General features: G+C 37.4%; 1 protein-coding gene across 1 annotated transcript in view; it reads right to left on the bottom strand.

The window, feature by feature from the left end:
- The window catches only part of OCA2 (OCA2 melanosomal transmembrane protein), a 160,142-nt gene that overhangs the window by 133,632 nt on the left and 10,757 nt on the right, over positions 1-15,753 (bottom strand). Inside the window, exons 2-5 of the mRNA XM_066313584.1 lie at positions 5,345-5,443; positions 4,557-4,745; positions 1,103-1,160; positions 143-215 (exon numbers count right to left, since the gene is read on the bottom strand). Of these exons, the coding sequence (XP_066169681.1) occupies positions 143-215; positions 1,103-1,160; positions 4,557-4,745; positions 5,345-5,443 (419 nt within the window). The remainder of the gene's footprint in view (positions 1-142; positions 216-1,102; positions 1,161-4,556; positions 4,746-5,344; positions 5,444-15,753) is intronic.

Raw genomic sequence — 15,753 nt, 5'->3', positions numbered from 1 at the left:
CTGTGTTAAAGGACAAGTCCAAAGGCAGCCAAGGCTCTGAGGACACCCAGTCCTCTCAGGGTACAAGTAAGAAAATATACACCCTTTCAATTACTTTATCAATGAAACTTCAAATCAGTTTTTTTCCATGAAAGAAGGATACAGAAGGTTTCCAGAGGTGACACAGCCAACATCTGCCATGGCATACCTTGATCTGGATAAATGCCAAATAAAATCTAGGGCAAGGATTAAAAAAAAAAAAAAAAATTCATTAGTAAGACAAAAAATGCAAAATATATGCTAAACTTTTCTCAAATACTTAAAAAAGACTGTCAAATTGCACATTCAGCTGTGAGATTGCTTCAGTATTTTTAGGTATAATTCCACCACAGCTGAAAAGCATCTCTGGGATACTTAACAAGGGTAAGTAATATTCCTTCTGTTAACTTGCAGCCAAAGTCACATATTTTATGCATTTTTTTGAAGCACCTCTTAGGACAAAGTTGTAATCTTCATGATCTGTCTGGAAAGCAACACCCATACCTGAGGAAATGCAGAGTGTCATCTGTTTTCTTCCCAGCACAGAAGCCCTGCAAACCCAAAAAGGAGTTCCTCACAGCCGCTAAAATAACAAACTCCAAATTTTTCACATTTTTCTCTACACTTTCAGTCTAAGATTTTGCTGGTTTTGAAGATTTTTTTTAAGGGAGGGCAGCACTTTGGTCACCCGAATGAGATGCCAACCTTCCCATCAGCTCTGCCTTTGACACTGTGAAGCACTGCCGCTGCTGGAGCATCCTCCCCAGCACAGCTTTCCCTATGAGCATTCCTCAGGTGTCAGGACCAAAAGATCCACCCTAAATCCAACAAACATCCTTAAGTGAGCTACAAATTTGGGGTTAAGGTGCCTCTTTCTCCAACTCAACTGCTCACCCAACCACATTGTCCTGAGATTTGGTGCACATTAGTGCACAAAATAGGAGTCTGATTGTGCATGAAGCCCTGCACAGCATTGTCATTTTTGCCTTGAGACATTTAGTGCACTAAGAGAAAATAGCATAGCTCATTTTGAACTAATTTTAAAGAAATTGGGCCAGGGGAGGACTATAAATTCAATACTTACAGAGCAGACAACTACAAAGATAAAGAGGCCTGAAACTTTCAGGAATTTTAGACAGCATCTGAAAAACAAGGAAACATGTATTTATTATCTGGCTAGTTTAAAACAACTTTTTCTATTCTCTTAACAGCTCTGACATTTCAGAAACATCATGGTAAGCACTTATAGGTGATAGCATATCACCTCAGAGTACAGACAGCACAAAGCAAGGTCAGCAAGAGTTTGGGAAGCCTTGGTGACTACGAAGGCTCCTGCACCAGCTGTGCTGCCAGATGGATCCCAATGCACAGGAAGGAGGATTTGCCCCTTGGAAAATCTAAGGGAAGGCTGCAGAATGAGTTGGTGCTGGATCCTGGAACCACTTGTCCACTATTGCTGCTGACCCCCGGAGACCCAGACCCCCTCAGCTCATTCTTGTCTCTCCCAGAGAGGCAAAGGAGCACTGCCGCCACAGGGAGGTGGCATGGCTGTGCTGAAAGCACGGCTTGTTGCAGATGGTGTTATGAGTGACTTCCTCAGAACTGGACTTACAATATACACCCAAAAAAGTATTACAAAAAGCAGTTTGAAGAAAAGAACAAGTTTTAAGAATCTTCTGGGTTTAACAGTATCTTTTAAAATCAAATATACTTCACGAGCATAAATCTACTAACAAAACCAATTTTTTTTTCCATAGCACCTCTGTGCCCATTGAAGGAATGCCCTGTTCTGGAAATGAGATGCCATAAAATATTCTGAATTGTCCAAGCTTACTACTGAGGGCTTGGGCAAGAATAACTAAATTAAAAGATGGATATTGAAAATGCATGGTCTTGAGAAAGAAATATTGAGATTTAGCATTTTAAATTATCATTTCTTAATCTTACTCAAAAGACGACTCAACTAATTTTTTTTTTCTGACTGCCCATCAATATGTTATACTGATACCTTAATTTACAGAAGCCTTTCTGTTGATTTGACCTTGTTAAATATTTTCATTTTGAAAGCATCAATATTCTTATCCTATTTTTTTTAAAAGTAAACATTCAAACCATGTTTTTCTGACAGAATGACAAATGCAGGGCTTGATTTAAACTTGATGACAAGCAAGAAGGAAAACATTTCAAGTTACCAGGATAATTAGTTGAAAAAGGAAAAATGCAATAAAAAGCTGCACTGACAGATGCTACAGGACAAAATATCAAAGCAGAATAAACTGAAGAATGATGGAAATCACTTTTAATCAGAGTGTAAATAAATCCCTAAATCAATTAATTGAAAAAAAGCAACATAAATTACTGTAGACCCATTTTTTCCCATTGTTTCCCAAAGTTTCCCCCCACTTTAGAATTTTCCAAACAGCAGCTAATAAAAACCAGCAGCTAATAAAAATGCATTGCCATAAACTAATACAAAGGGGCTACAGTCCTCAATTAAATACAAGTGGTAACAACTTTACCCAAAGTTTGCAGAGCATGAAAATCTAGAGAAGGCAGAGGAAGAGGAGAAAAAAGCCAGTTAGGTGGCTTCTAGAAATTCCAAATAGCCCTGCCCTACTGAAAAGCAAGATGGCAGGGAGAGAGAAAAAGTAATACAGGCATGCAAAGAAAGAATGATGAATAAGCCATTATCAGCACTTCATTACTGATAACTTCTTTTGGTATTATGTAATTTATGGAAAATACTTAGTGCCAGCTTATTCATAGATCCTCTATTCTGCTTGTCAATTCTGCCCATCTCTACATTACAGTTTCAGTCTGTAATTTTGAGAATTTATTATGTTATTAATTAATAAATCATAATCCAGGGTGGTTTAATTTAAACGTACTTTATATTTTTGTTTGCATTTTAGACTTACAATTTATAATAATACTTAAAGTTATTATTTAAAAAATCCTTGATCTCAAGACACAAGTGAAATAAAATAATAATTAACATTTATAAATTGATAACCACTTGTTTGTAAATAATAGAAGCTCATCCAAAGGAGCTGGTAAGATGAAATAAAAACAAGGTTTTGGAAATGGTTTTAATAAATAGAAAATTTAGAAGGGTCTTTTTCTCCTGTCTGTTTGTTTTCATGGCATTTTGTATTAGGGAAGCAGCAATTTTAACAGCTTACATTTGAAACGTGATCAGCTTTTGACTCACCCATGGTTTGCAATCTGTCTCTTCCTACAGCGCTAATCTGGCACAGCCATGCAAGTACAAACCCTGTGCCAAATCCTATGCTGATCTATGCCTCCAGCACTCCAATCCTATCTGACTTCAGCTGGAAATGATTGGAGTATAAATCTAATGATTTCTGATCTGCATATGGTGTTGGGCAGTTTAGCCTCATTTGCTATCTCAGCAGTGTTATGCTGATTTACAGCAGCCAAGGAGCTGATCCCAAATGTACAGTTTGCACTATAGCAGTGAAAATATTTCAAGGGAAGTTCTGCCAGAAAAACATGCTCCTCCCGAGATTATAAACCTGGAAACAATGGATTTCACAATCCCAATTGATACCTTTGTTCCGTCAAACACTAGGGAAATCTACCACAAATATGAAGAAAAACACCAGCTAAATTCCTTTGCATGTGTTCACATTGCACTAATTGCAGTAATTGGAATTCTGCTCCATTTGTTCAGCAGCAGAGCAGGAGAGCACAATACCATATGCACAATGAGAAGAAAACAATTGTGAATTGATGAGCTAAGACAACATACAGACTGGGAAAAGATGCACCAACATTGCGCTGGATAGGCGTGGCAGATCACAAAGGAGATGTGGACCTGCAGTGCTGGGCTCCATGAAAACCCTGCAGAGCTGTCTACGACACCAAAACAAACTAGAAAAAGCATTGAACCTCCGGAAAGGGAAGAAGGAATTAGTATCCAAGATTAAAGGTTTTGCTAGTTGAATACCGAGCAAAAATATTCTGAGAAAATCTGAAGTTAAGCTCTTATCATATTGCTCTTTTTTAATATATTAACAGATTCAATTTCCTCCCTGCCTAAATGATGTAAAAGACTACTTTGGGGTAAAAATATTGAAATATATTAATGCTGTCCAAGATGCAAAAATGCTCAGTTATATTTTGCTTTGTGTATATGTGAAAAGCTGCTGTAATGACTACAGAAGAACTTTTACATATATTTTTTAATTAAAGGGAATCAACAAAACACTGAGGGAAAAAATGCTGTGGAATCAACCACAGAGCTTTTAAAAATGGTTTCAAAGAAGTGTTAAAAGCAATATAGAAGGTATCTAATTACAAATTTAGAATAGGTGTTATGACTGTTTCTTGTTAGAACAAGGGACTGTTGATCATTATGGAAAGTCTGTAATCAATTTCAAACTATCAATGGCAAGATACAGTCTAAATACGAAGTTCTATTTTATTAATTTGTATAAATAAATAATTTTCTAGAGATCTATGCATAAAAACAAATACATGCAGAAATTTAAAAAAAAAATTGTTTGAATTCAGACCTCATCTTTGATAAATTGAACTTGACATGAAGGTTGTCCAAGATTTCATATTTCTCAGAAGAAGCAGATCTGGAAAAACTTGTCATTTCACTTTCCAGCTGAAACCTTTGCTCAAATTCTGCAGAGCTGTTGTCCCATGAATCATCATCTGTGGTAAAATCTGGATTATGAAGAGCCATACACTGCAACCTGTCACACATTTCCAGTAAACATAACAAAACAAAACAGAGTTTTAGTTCAACAAGTAGTAGATGCAACTGTCCTTGCAGAACCTTACGTTCATTCTGAGAGATACTTATGGAAAAATTCATAGAAAAAGGCTTATTCAGTACAGACCAAGCTCTCCTTGGTGACACAGCTGGGGACCAAGAACAAAGACTCCCATGACATTTAGGTGCACCTGAGAGCACCAGTTCTCTGATACACCAGGCAGATGTACTTCAGTATTTGGTATGTAAGCTCCATCATCAGGACCTTCCCTATAGTTCTGCTGTGTCTTTCAGTGCCCTTTAAGTGATAGCACATGGAGAAAATAAGAACACAGAACCAGCAACTGTCTATGCTAAGGGCTCTCTAATCAGCCTGACCTCACACCTTACATTCTTCTCTTCCCTTTTTTCAGCCCCTTCTCTGCTACCAGGGTCCTCCAGAGTAATTCTCTGCTTATGGCCCCTGCTATTCACTTTATTTCCCAGCAGATTTGGTGTTAGGATGTAAGAAAGAACCACGTGCAATTAAATAGAAGGGAACTTAGGAAAAATATTTTGAGAAAAATGAAAGTAACTCACCCATTTTCCTCTGAGGAAACCTTCAGTAGTGGTGTCTTCTCTGTAAAAACAGAAGGTTTTGATCTCGAGCTGAATAATTTTGAAAAATTAAAGTGATATCTTTGGAGAGAGGAAAAAAACAGAATAGTAAGTCTGAAGTAAAATGATTCACTACAGATCTACAGAATATTTTGCTACAACGCCATCTAATTAGTTAAATACTCTTTAAGAATGGTGTTAACCTTAATTAGGGCTTTCATTAATTAACTTTGAACTAGTCATAGTAGTTACTTCCTTATACTCACAGGGGACTCATTCATATAAGTTTACACTAACACACTTCATAAAATATGAGATAATAGAAGAATTTATTTCCCATAAATGTTATTTGATACATGGATCACTGTCTACAAATCCACTAATCTCTACAGTAACATTGGCACTCTTGGTATTAGGGAAGAAAATCTGAATACAAGTACTTAATTTCTGCAGCACAATGCCTTCCAAATGGTTTCTGCCAAGCTTGGTCCTGGTATTGCAGATAACTAAAAAGACCGTAAGCTACTTCTTGCCATATTGCAGCTTGGCATTGTGAAGGAGCTTTTTGCTGAATTATAAACCCCCAAACTTAAGAAGCAGCTGAAGACAATCAATCACAATCATAGAAGTCTGGCTTTGGGGCAGGCTTCTGGGAGAGACTAAATAATTGAGCCATTTTAGAACCTTTTCCCATGACCAGGCTCTTTCAGAGACATTACCAATCAAAATTAACATTATTCAGGTATGCTCAGATTTATTTCTTTCAAAACTGTAGCCCTCCACCACTAGAAATTCTTGAAGAAATATGCTAGACATGCAGTCAAAATGCAGATCTCAATACACCCAGAGGAAATCCACTTAGAGGAAACCCAAAATTTCTTCCACTATTGCTGGACTCTGAGGGAAAAGAAATGATGAAACCATAGATTTCTAAATAAATACACAACAGTGACTGGTTATTCAATCTTCTAAATAAAAGGACAGCCCAAAAATAAGGATTTGCCTATTTGACTTTATAACACAATGGAAGACAGCGAAGTTTCTTGCAATTTGTAGAGCTATGTCTGAAATTTGACTTTGTGAAATTAAAACCTCCAGGTACTGCTTTGGCTTGTTTGTTCAGTAGTGTTTTCAGTTAGAAGATGTGCTAGGTGCAGAGCAAATGGATATGGTTATTTCAATCATGAGTGGCCACAATGCTCACTCAAACTCTCCTGTAAACCACGTATTTTCAGTCTCAACTGAAGGAAGTGAATGAGTTAGACAGATTCAATTACCCAGTACCTCAGGTCAAATATTGGGCAGATTACAACTCAGGTGCTACATTGCACTGGCACTTCATCTGTGAAGAGATGATTGCATACTCTGTAGCTATCAAAGTGCTTCCTTTCTAAGCAGGAGAATATCATTCACATGAAAGAAAGTCTAAGTGGAGAAGCTGGCATTTTGAAGCAAGTGCTCTTCTATTCTCATCATGGCTTTCGATGTAAAAGGCTACCTAGAGCTTTTATAAAATGGAATCCATAGGGATAGCAAGGACACTACTTTTAAATGTGTGCTCACCATGTGTTGCTGATACACTCCTGGCTAATCCCAGCATCCCACTATACTCAAAATATCCATCCAAAGGGGGCAATTTGTATAACAATTCTGATAGTGGACCTTGAATGTGTGCATTCAGAAATTTGACTCATGAAAAGACCACTTTGCTGTTTCTACTTTTAAACCCAACAATGTCACTTGTTCCGCAGGAAAAAAAAGGCTTCAAAAGATATATGATATATCCTGTTCTGATCTTTCCTCAGCTTGTGCATGCTATTAACCTTTCTGCACTTCCTCTTGTTCTTTTCCTCCTAATGTGTATATTCTGAGACTAGTAACCAGATACTTTCTATAAAAAGTTCCATTTTATTGTCATGGTTAGGGATTGACACCAACATTGATTCATGTTACACAGGCATATCATCCACTGACAATCCACACCTCAGCAGCTCTTCACCACTACTGTGAATAACCAGTTTGCAAAAAGCGCTGAAGGGCAAAGCAACCACAAGAATGGCAGCAAGAAAGGGAGTATAAAGATCAGGTGGAAGGTGGCTTAAGTGACAGAACCTGAGCTGAAGAATCCAGAATGCTAATTAAAGATATCACCTTCACTTAGCGATCACCTTTACTTTCTTCTTACACTTTGTTATCCCCACTTGCTTGTAAAGGTCCTGTCACTTTTAAATGGAACTGTGGAGCTGAACAGATGGCCAAGAATGACGAAGACAGTAAAAATGGAAAAGGTTTTCAGATAAAGTAAAAACAATTAGTACATGACAACAACAATTTGCAGAGAATAAAAACACAAGGACAAGAATAAACAGCAGGAAACAGCCAGGCTTGACAAAACAAAAATAATTAGAGAAAAAGCAGAAGAGCCTCAACTCCCCCATGATGTGATTGCTCTAATTAGAGAATGAGAGTAATATAGACAATAAAGCTAATTAGGGCATAAAGGAATCTTGAAGGCTGAAAGCTCCAGAAAGAGAGGTTGTAAAAACATCATTTAAAAAATAGCATGGATTAAAACAAAAAGTCATTAAAAACAAAAGTCATCCTTGAATAGAGAGCCTAGTGCAAACCCCTCTGTGCCACTCATACTTCTGCAGAAATGCTGGAGGTGCAATTTGATCGTCCACTTAATCCAAAGATAAAAGATCATCTGCAACCAAAACCCTGGAAGGCTCAAAGACCCTTGCTGGTAGAGGAAGAAGTCTGCAGTGCTCAAAAACCATCTTAGCATCATTCTTGGTGCTCCTCAACCCTGCAAGTAGCTGGTAATTAGGACACTGTGTAAATAAGAAACAAATCAAAATATAACACATTTCAAAACCTGGGCTGAGGTCGCACTTGGAATGTTTCTTCCTGATCAAATAGCGAAACTTCACTTATATCCACATGCTGGAATGGAGTGCAATCCACCTCTATTGAGCAATTCAGCAACATTGCCAAGAGGCTAATCACCAGGTGAGCTCATTAACCCCTTGTGGGTAGGCCTGTTCACAAGATGAGAAGACCACTGTAGATTTCTACTATGTGCAGGCAAGGATCTGGTAAGCTGGACACCACTAGTGTTCCCAATTCTTCTCCCACAGATTCAAAAATCATTAGCATTTTCTACATCAAATATGTGAATCATAGAATAGTTTGAGTTGGTCAAACTGACCCTCTAGAGAGGAACCATGAGAGCAAGATACAAAAGGGAGAGATGTGGGAGACTCCAGCTGCTCCCACTGCTGAGTTGATGACTCCTCAGAAGATTAGTGAGAGCAGGTGGCTGAAAAGGCCTGTGGTTTTCACCTACAGCTTCCCATTACCTAAAGGTGATACCTTCCTGCCACCAAGAACTAGATCTGCACTCTGACCACATTTTCAGGCATTTCCTAATGGTGTTTACACCTGCAATTTTAAACAAAAGGAAAGAAGCACTCTGTGGTGGGCCCTAAGGTTCAGCCATAAGCAACCTTTCAATCCCAAATGCACTAAAACAAAGGACACCAAAAGAAATAAACATCCTACAAAAGCCTGAGAAAGCTGAGAAGACCATACTCATCCTAGTTAAGCTGCAAGCACTTAAAACAATCACTAGATCTGACTGGAACCTATTATTTAGCATTATACTGAAAAGATTAATCATGGCATACAATGTATTCATTCCTTATAATAAAAAGAACACATTTAAATATCAGCTAATATAATGTTTCATCTCCTATATGTTATGCCATGCACACAACTATCAGTTCAGAAGCTATTTCTCTGAAAAGAGAAAGCAATAATTCTCACTTCCACAGGAAAGATTTGGTCAGCATTAAAGAAGAGACAAATATAGAAGCATATATATTATGCAAAAAAATCAACAGTTTTTACCATAACTTATTAAAAATTTTACTATATAAAAAGTTAAAAGCAGAATCTCTTCAGGGGATAAAAGAGTTAACATGCTTCCCTGAATTAGTAATCTAATTCTAAACTCAAACCATTATAAGCATGAGGTTGCCTCTTAAACAAAAGTTCAAGAATACTACTGAGCCAAAAGTTTCTAACAAATACAACAACTAAGCAGTTTCCTAGAAGAGAAGTCCAGAGCAAAACTATGAAATATAATTAATCATGAAGGAGAGTAGCCACAACAGTATGAATTTCATTTATCATTACTACATTCTTTTAGAATAAAGTCTAATTTCAGAAGCTTCATTTTCCCTAAATAGAAAACATTTATACAAATAATATATACTGAACTAATTACTCTTATCATTACTGTAAACAAGCATAATGCAGAAATAAATTTAAAAAAACAGAGGGAAAAAAAAACACAAAGAAAACCACCACCACAAAGAAAGACAGTCCCAGACCATCTGACTTCCCTTAAAACACATTCTTCCACCAGACTTTGTATTTGTGAGTTTCTGAAAAAGTCCACTTTTTGGGAGGCAGTTACGTGGTTCAAACTGTTCTGACCAACATCAGAGCATTCAGCTCTTAAACCTTTATCTTTACTGAGCACTAAGCAGCTGTATACATACATCTGACAACTTTATGATATACATGTGCCCACACAGAGACACAACCCTCCGTGATGATTTCCCTCCTGATGATGCCTCCTCAGAGGCAGCACAGCATGGGGAAATTGTTATGACTACCCATCACAAATCAAGTATGGCCAGCTGATACACTCAGAGTAAAGGGAAGGATCAAAGACTTGAGAGATCACACCCCTAAATAGTTTCCAGAAATTTCCTGATGACTGCTTCATGTACCTTCACCAAATCAACAAATAACCTTCAGACCCTTTCAATCCATGCACCATCCATTAAGATGTCAGAAAAATGAGCAACTAAAACATTAATACAATTTAATATTTAAATTTAATATTTACTCTTTTTCTATTTTGTTTTTCTTATTTTCTATTAGACAGGATCCTGAAGGGCTGGCACTATGTCATTGCACAACACTCTGAGAAGTACAGCCAACTGGCCGGTCTCATTTTGAAAGACATTGAGGTGCTGGAGTGTGTCCAAAGAGTAAATAGGGTGGTGAAGGGTCTGGAGCACAAATCTTATGAAGAGCTCTTCAGCTGAGAGAACTGGAGTTGTTTAGTCTGCAGAAAAGGAGATGGAAGGGTCAGGGAAGACCTTATCTCTCCCTGCCTGAAGGGAGGTTGTAGTGAGGTGGGCATCCATCTCTTCTCCCAGAAAACAAGTGACAGGACATGAGGGAATGGAGTCAAGTTGTTTCAGAGATGGTCCAGATTGGCTGTTTGGAAATTTTTTTTTCACAGAAAAGGTTACCAAGCATTGGAACTGACTGGTCAGAGAAGTGTTGAGCTACCAGCAGGTAACCACAGTGTAGATGTGGTGCTTAGGACCAGGGTTTAGCAGTATACTTGGTAGTGCTGAAAGACAGTTGGACTTGATAACCTTAAAGGTCTTTTTCACCCTAAATTATTCTATTATCCCAAACTGAGAAACATACGCCATGCCAAGACCCCAGGCAACTAAAGAACATGCTTAAGAAATGTGTAGATAAATGTGTGCTGAGCTTCTCCTAGATGGAAATGGTTCTTTAGATAGGCACGCACAATGTGCTTGTGTCATTCATTTCTGCTGTATTTGGAAAGTGAACATGTTCTGCAAGGGCAATTTTAAGTTCAAAAATAGCCTGGAAAATAGAGTGCTTCCTGTTATTCCTGTTTTAAAATCAAATTGGCCTTTGTAGGGTTATTGTGCTTCTCTGAAAAAAAAATTGATATCTCCACAATTTAATAATTTTTTACCTCAGGAGTCTTTACCTGCCTCTGCAGGAAAGGTCTCCATCAAGAAGATTTTCAGGGGTAGTACACAGACCAGAACCTCACTCTAGTGGGTGAAGATAAAAGAAAGGAATTAACACTTAAGCTGCCATGAAGCATTTCTGACTACCTCAGAGGGACTGTTCTCCACACATTTTCTGCTCCCATGCCAGGGTACTGTGTGGTCCATCTACCCTGTGAGAGGGACCCAGGAGCAGAGAGTGGCCATGGATCTGGCCAGGCCATGATCTTTCCAACCAGAGCCTGTCCCACAGCACCCAACAAAAGAAGCAGGGACAGGGCGGGGATGGGGACACAGGTCAACCCTGATTTCATGAGCATCCAGCAGGACCACAGTGATACTGCAGGTCAAAAACCCTACCATTTAAAGGAGTGAAAAGCTGTACTGAAAAGCATATCTGCTGTTTCCTCCTCTAAATTTTCTGCTTCAGCAAAGAAAATTGGAGAACTACAGGAGACCACATGGAAAACTGCAGACAGTCTGAAGGAGAAAATAAATTTCAGGGGCAGATGCTGCCAAAAGTGTTTAGCTGTTAGTGACTGCCAGAAAGCTGCATATTTGGAAGAGGCATCAGGAGCCAGTATAGGTGGTGGTCCAAATTTCAAACCCCCAGTTTCCCTATGGATTACACTGACAACCTGTTAAGAGGTATTATCTGCAAATCCCGCAGGGTATACTGAAAAATGAGTCTGCAATAGGGAAGCAATTTATCAAGAACACTTAAAGCATGACTGCACTTGTGACCCTTTAATATATTCTGTAGGTTTGGTTTTTAAATGGCAGCATTTTGCCTTGACATTCACACTGGGCTTTTAGCTTCACCAGCTCTGCTGCTAACTGAACTTATGGCAAATAAAGGGGGAATCACACCTTTTTTCTAGACCACAGGGAATTTGAAAAATCTCAAACATTGAGAAAGTGGTCACAACTTAATTCTTTAACTTTATATCTGACCAGACTCTCTTGAAGATGCAATATAAGGCACTTGGATAATGGAAATATGAACAGAAGAGTAGGTCTGAGACACAACTAGACTATGTTACCATGTCTAGTGAACGTTGTTATTTGTCAAGCACTGAAGTGATAGAATGTTGTAGTCTCAAAAGTTTGAGGGAACATATGTTAAAGCATGAAGATTTACTTAGAGAGCAGCTGAATTCAAGAATTATGCAAGAAAAGGAAGCACTATTAAAACAAGATTACTGGCTACTTCCTAGATGAAGGAACTTCTTCATACACAACAGTGAGGCAGGATTATTTTAATAAAATTTTCCTTAATCCAAGCAATGTACTGACAAGCCATGACATGCATTGATTCTTCTGGCTTTTCATATATCCTTATGTCACACACCCCAGTTTTGGAGACTGAAAAATTATTTAGCTAGCTATACTTAGAGATCAAGTAATGAAAAAGTTGGGGGTTGTTTTTCCTTTTTTAAGCATTTCTTTGAAAATTGTTGTTCCACATGTTTTATTCCAAGAATCTGGATATAAGATTACTTATAACCATAACTTTCAGATAAAAATGATTTTGTCACTAAAAAAAGTGTATCTACTCCTTAGAGTTAAAAAAAAAAGAAATAAAAAAGCCAGACAGCTACCAAAAAAAGCACTTATTACCACCATGAGAAAATGTGGCTGATTTCTGTGCCTGGAGAGGGGTTACAGAGGTAGGCCACCACACAGCTTAAATAATACCAAATTGTCATCAAATTAAGTTTTGTTTCAAAAAACCCACATGATGGATCCAAAGTATTGTAAGCTTGATGGGAACTAGTATTTTTTCCTTTAGTCACAATAAAATGAAACACGGCAAGTTCAAGCATACTCATATCTGTTAAGCAGTCAGGTATCACAATATAACCAGAACAATTTATGTAGCCTTTATGTAGATTCTTATCTCAGTTGACTGGACGTAGCAAAAATGCTAAAATTTGCTTCAAAGCTAGAGCATGAGACCAAGCAGACAAAGGAGAAACAGCAGTAAAATTTGCAGATAAATACTTCCTAATGTGTGATATAGCTGTCATGTTTCAAAATAACACTATAAAGTTGATAAAATAATGGATTTTTTTTTCACTTGGAAGTCTTTTCATTATATTTACTTTTTTTTAATTGTTTTAATTACAATGAAGGTACTAAGAATTTCTTTTCAGGTTCTATCTGAGCATAAGACACTGAGGTTATTCATATGGCTTTGCCATCTGGAAGTCTGGTTTAGGATCATCACAGCTACTGGGACAAGAGAGATCTCTTCAAATCATTTTCATCCGCCACATCTCCCATATTTTCTATACAAGGAACCTGGGGAATTAACTCTGAGGTTAACAAAAACACTTTTTCACTGAATAATATACCAGCTTTATAGAAGTGATGTCCATATTACAGTGTAATGAAAAGTACTGTTTTATGTACATTTTATTTGCTCTTAGAGCAAAGTCTTAAAGTCTCTTTTTCATTTGGAAGAGTTTTCATCAAAAAGTTATTCAGTGTTGATTAAGTATAAAAAAAAAAAATCAAACAAGCCCTTCCCAACTTCTGTATAACTTCCTAACTAGTAACTTCCAAAACAGAATAATTCCACATAACTGATCATTTGCATTCCACCTTGAGTTATATCAGAGCCAAAAACTTTTAAAACATTGAAAATCCCAGAGGAACAAATTAAAAAATCCAAACAGAATAAAAAGGCAGCTCATAACAATAAAATATTTTCTGCTATATTTAGATAATATTCAGTGAAAACATTCAAGAGCAAATACAGTTTTATGTCAGGAAAATGGTGCTCTTCCCTGCAATAGCTGTTCACTTAGATCACTGTTACATATTAACATACACCTTTTACAAGCCTCAGGAAATTCATTCCATAGCCTTAGTTCTGGTTTCCTACCAGACATCTTTTTCTGCCTTAAAAGGCCTCAGAGATCCAGACCCTCATGGCTACAATGTCAGAGAAGGAGCTTCTAATCTGTATTAACAAGCAGCTTTGAAACACAGACTGTTTGATTCATTGCTGACCAAGGGGAGATAAATTTAAAATATAAGATCAGAGTCCATAAAAACATTCAACTGAAATTCTCAAAGTGAAAAAATAGGGGGGAAGAAAAATGACTACCAAAGAAATCAAAGATAAACCAAGGATTATAAAAAATACATCCCAAAGAAACTCTAAACATTTGATAGTTTTATGCAGAGTAGCATGCAAATTATATTCAGCAAGTTCCCCCTAAAGTGGGGTAACTGACCACAAGAGGGAAGAAAAAAAAAGCTTCCCTTGCTTAATAGTAATTTCAGCTTCCCTTCCTCCTGGTTTAAACTCTAATCCTTCTCCAGGTAAGAACATGCTGCTGTGCACTGAAAAACCAAAAACCAGAATCACACCTCTCAGGATTCAGAAGGAAATTCCTCTTCCTACACAGCAGATGCCTTTGTTCCAGCAATATAATTCAACTGTCCATCATATTTCTTAACACACTTTTCCCTCTCTGTCACAGAGATGCCAGGCTCTTTTCTCTCAGACACTGCATTCCCTTCAACTCTATGCAGAATAAAGTAACTTTGGTTACTTCATAGTCTCACAGAGGTGACTTCCTCCTATGTTCTTCCTGAAATAGCATATTCTTCATGAGATATTCCATAATATTTTTTATGTATGTTTAAAAAGTTAGCACCATCCCAAAGCTAAATAAATCCTGGAACACTGATCATCAAAAAAAAATTGATAGGACAATAACTCTTGACAAACACATGAAAATTTCTGGCCACACAGAAATGAGATTGCATAAATAAAACTTCATTCTGCTGCTCCCAAAGAAAAAGAAAATAGAAAAGGGAAAGTGTCAGTGTCCCTGATTTAAAAAGAGAATTCTTCATCATGGGATTATCTGCAGAAAAGGGGTAAGCCTATGCTGACATGGCTGTCCTATGTTAACAGTTTCTGTACCAGCAGTGGAGCAGAGCTGATACAGACGGTTAAAGACAGAAGAAATTTTACAGGTGTTTTGATTCCTCAAGCAGATAGAGTGCCTGCATAGCCTATTAATTTTTCAACCAAAAACACTTGGTAGCATTCTTAAAACAACAAACTGAAACCACTATTCAAATGTTAAAAAAGCAGTTCTTGTTATTCGCCATGTGTTCAACCAGACAGTTGTGCAGCTATCTGATTATCAACTCAAATGGATCAAACAGGTTTAGTGCTCTTGAACCAACAGCACCTCCAAATAAGAAAAGCTTGAAATGTAAGAAAAAGTGTTAACAAACACAGTTCTTGCATATATTTTTTTCAATAAAACAACTCCAGAAATCGTTGTCAACAGTCACTGCATCAACAACTCTCTTTTTAATACCATCTGCACAGGCAATTTGCAAAAAGAAATTATGTATATAGTGTGATATAGCAGGAAAACCAAAGGATATTCTGACAAAATGGAAATGCAAAGGAGCCAACTAAGTGGATACTCTTGGCAGCAGAGCAATAAATAAACTAACAAAACTAAACAGCAAACAAACCAACACAATAAAGTGCCCATAATC

The sequence above is a fragment of the Sylvia atricapilla genome, chromosome 2 (genome assembly GCF_009819655.1).
Source record: "Sylvia atricapilla isolate bSylAtr1 chromosome 2, bSylAtr1.pri, whole genome shotgun sequence".
NCBI classification, from domain to species: Eukaryota; Metazoa; Chordata; class Aves; order Passeriformes; family Sylviidae; genus Sylvia; species Sylvia atricapilla.
The sequence above is the reverse complement of the archived record's forward strand: the minus strand, read 5'-3'. Positions and strand labels throughout refer to the sequence as shown.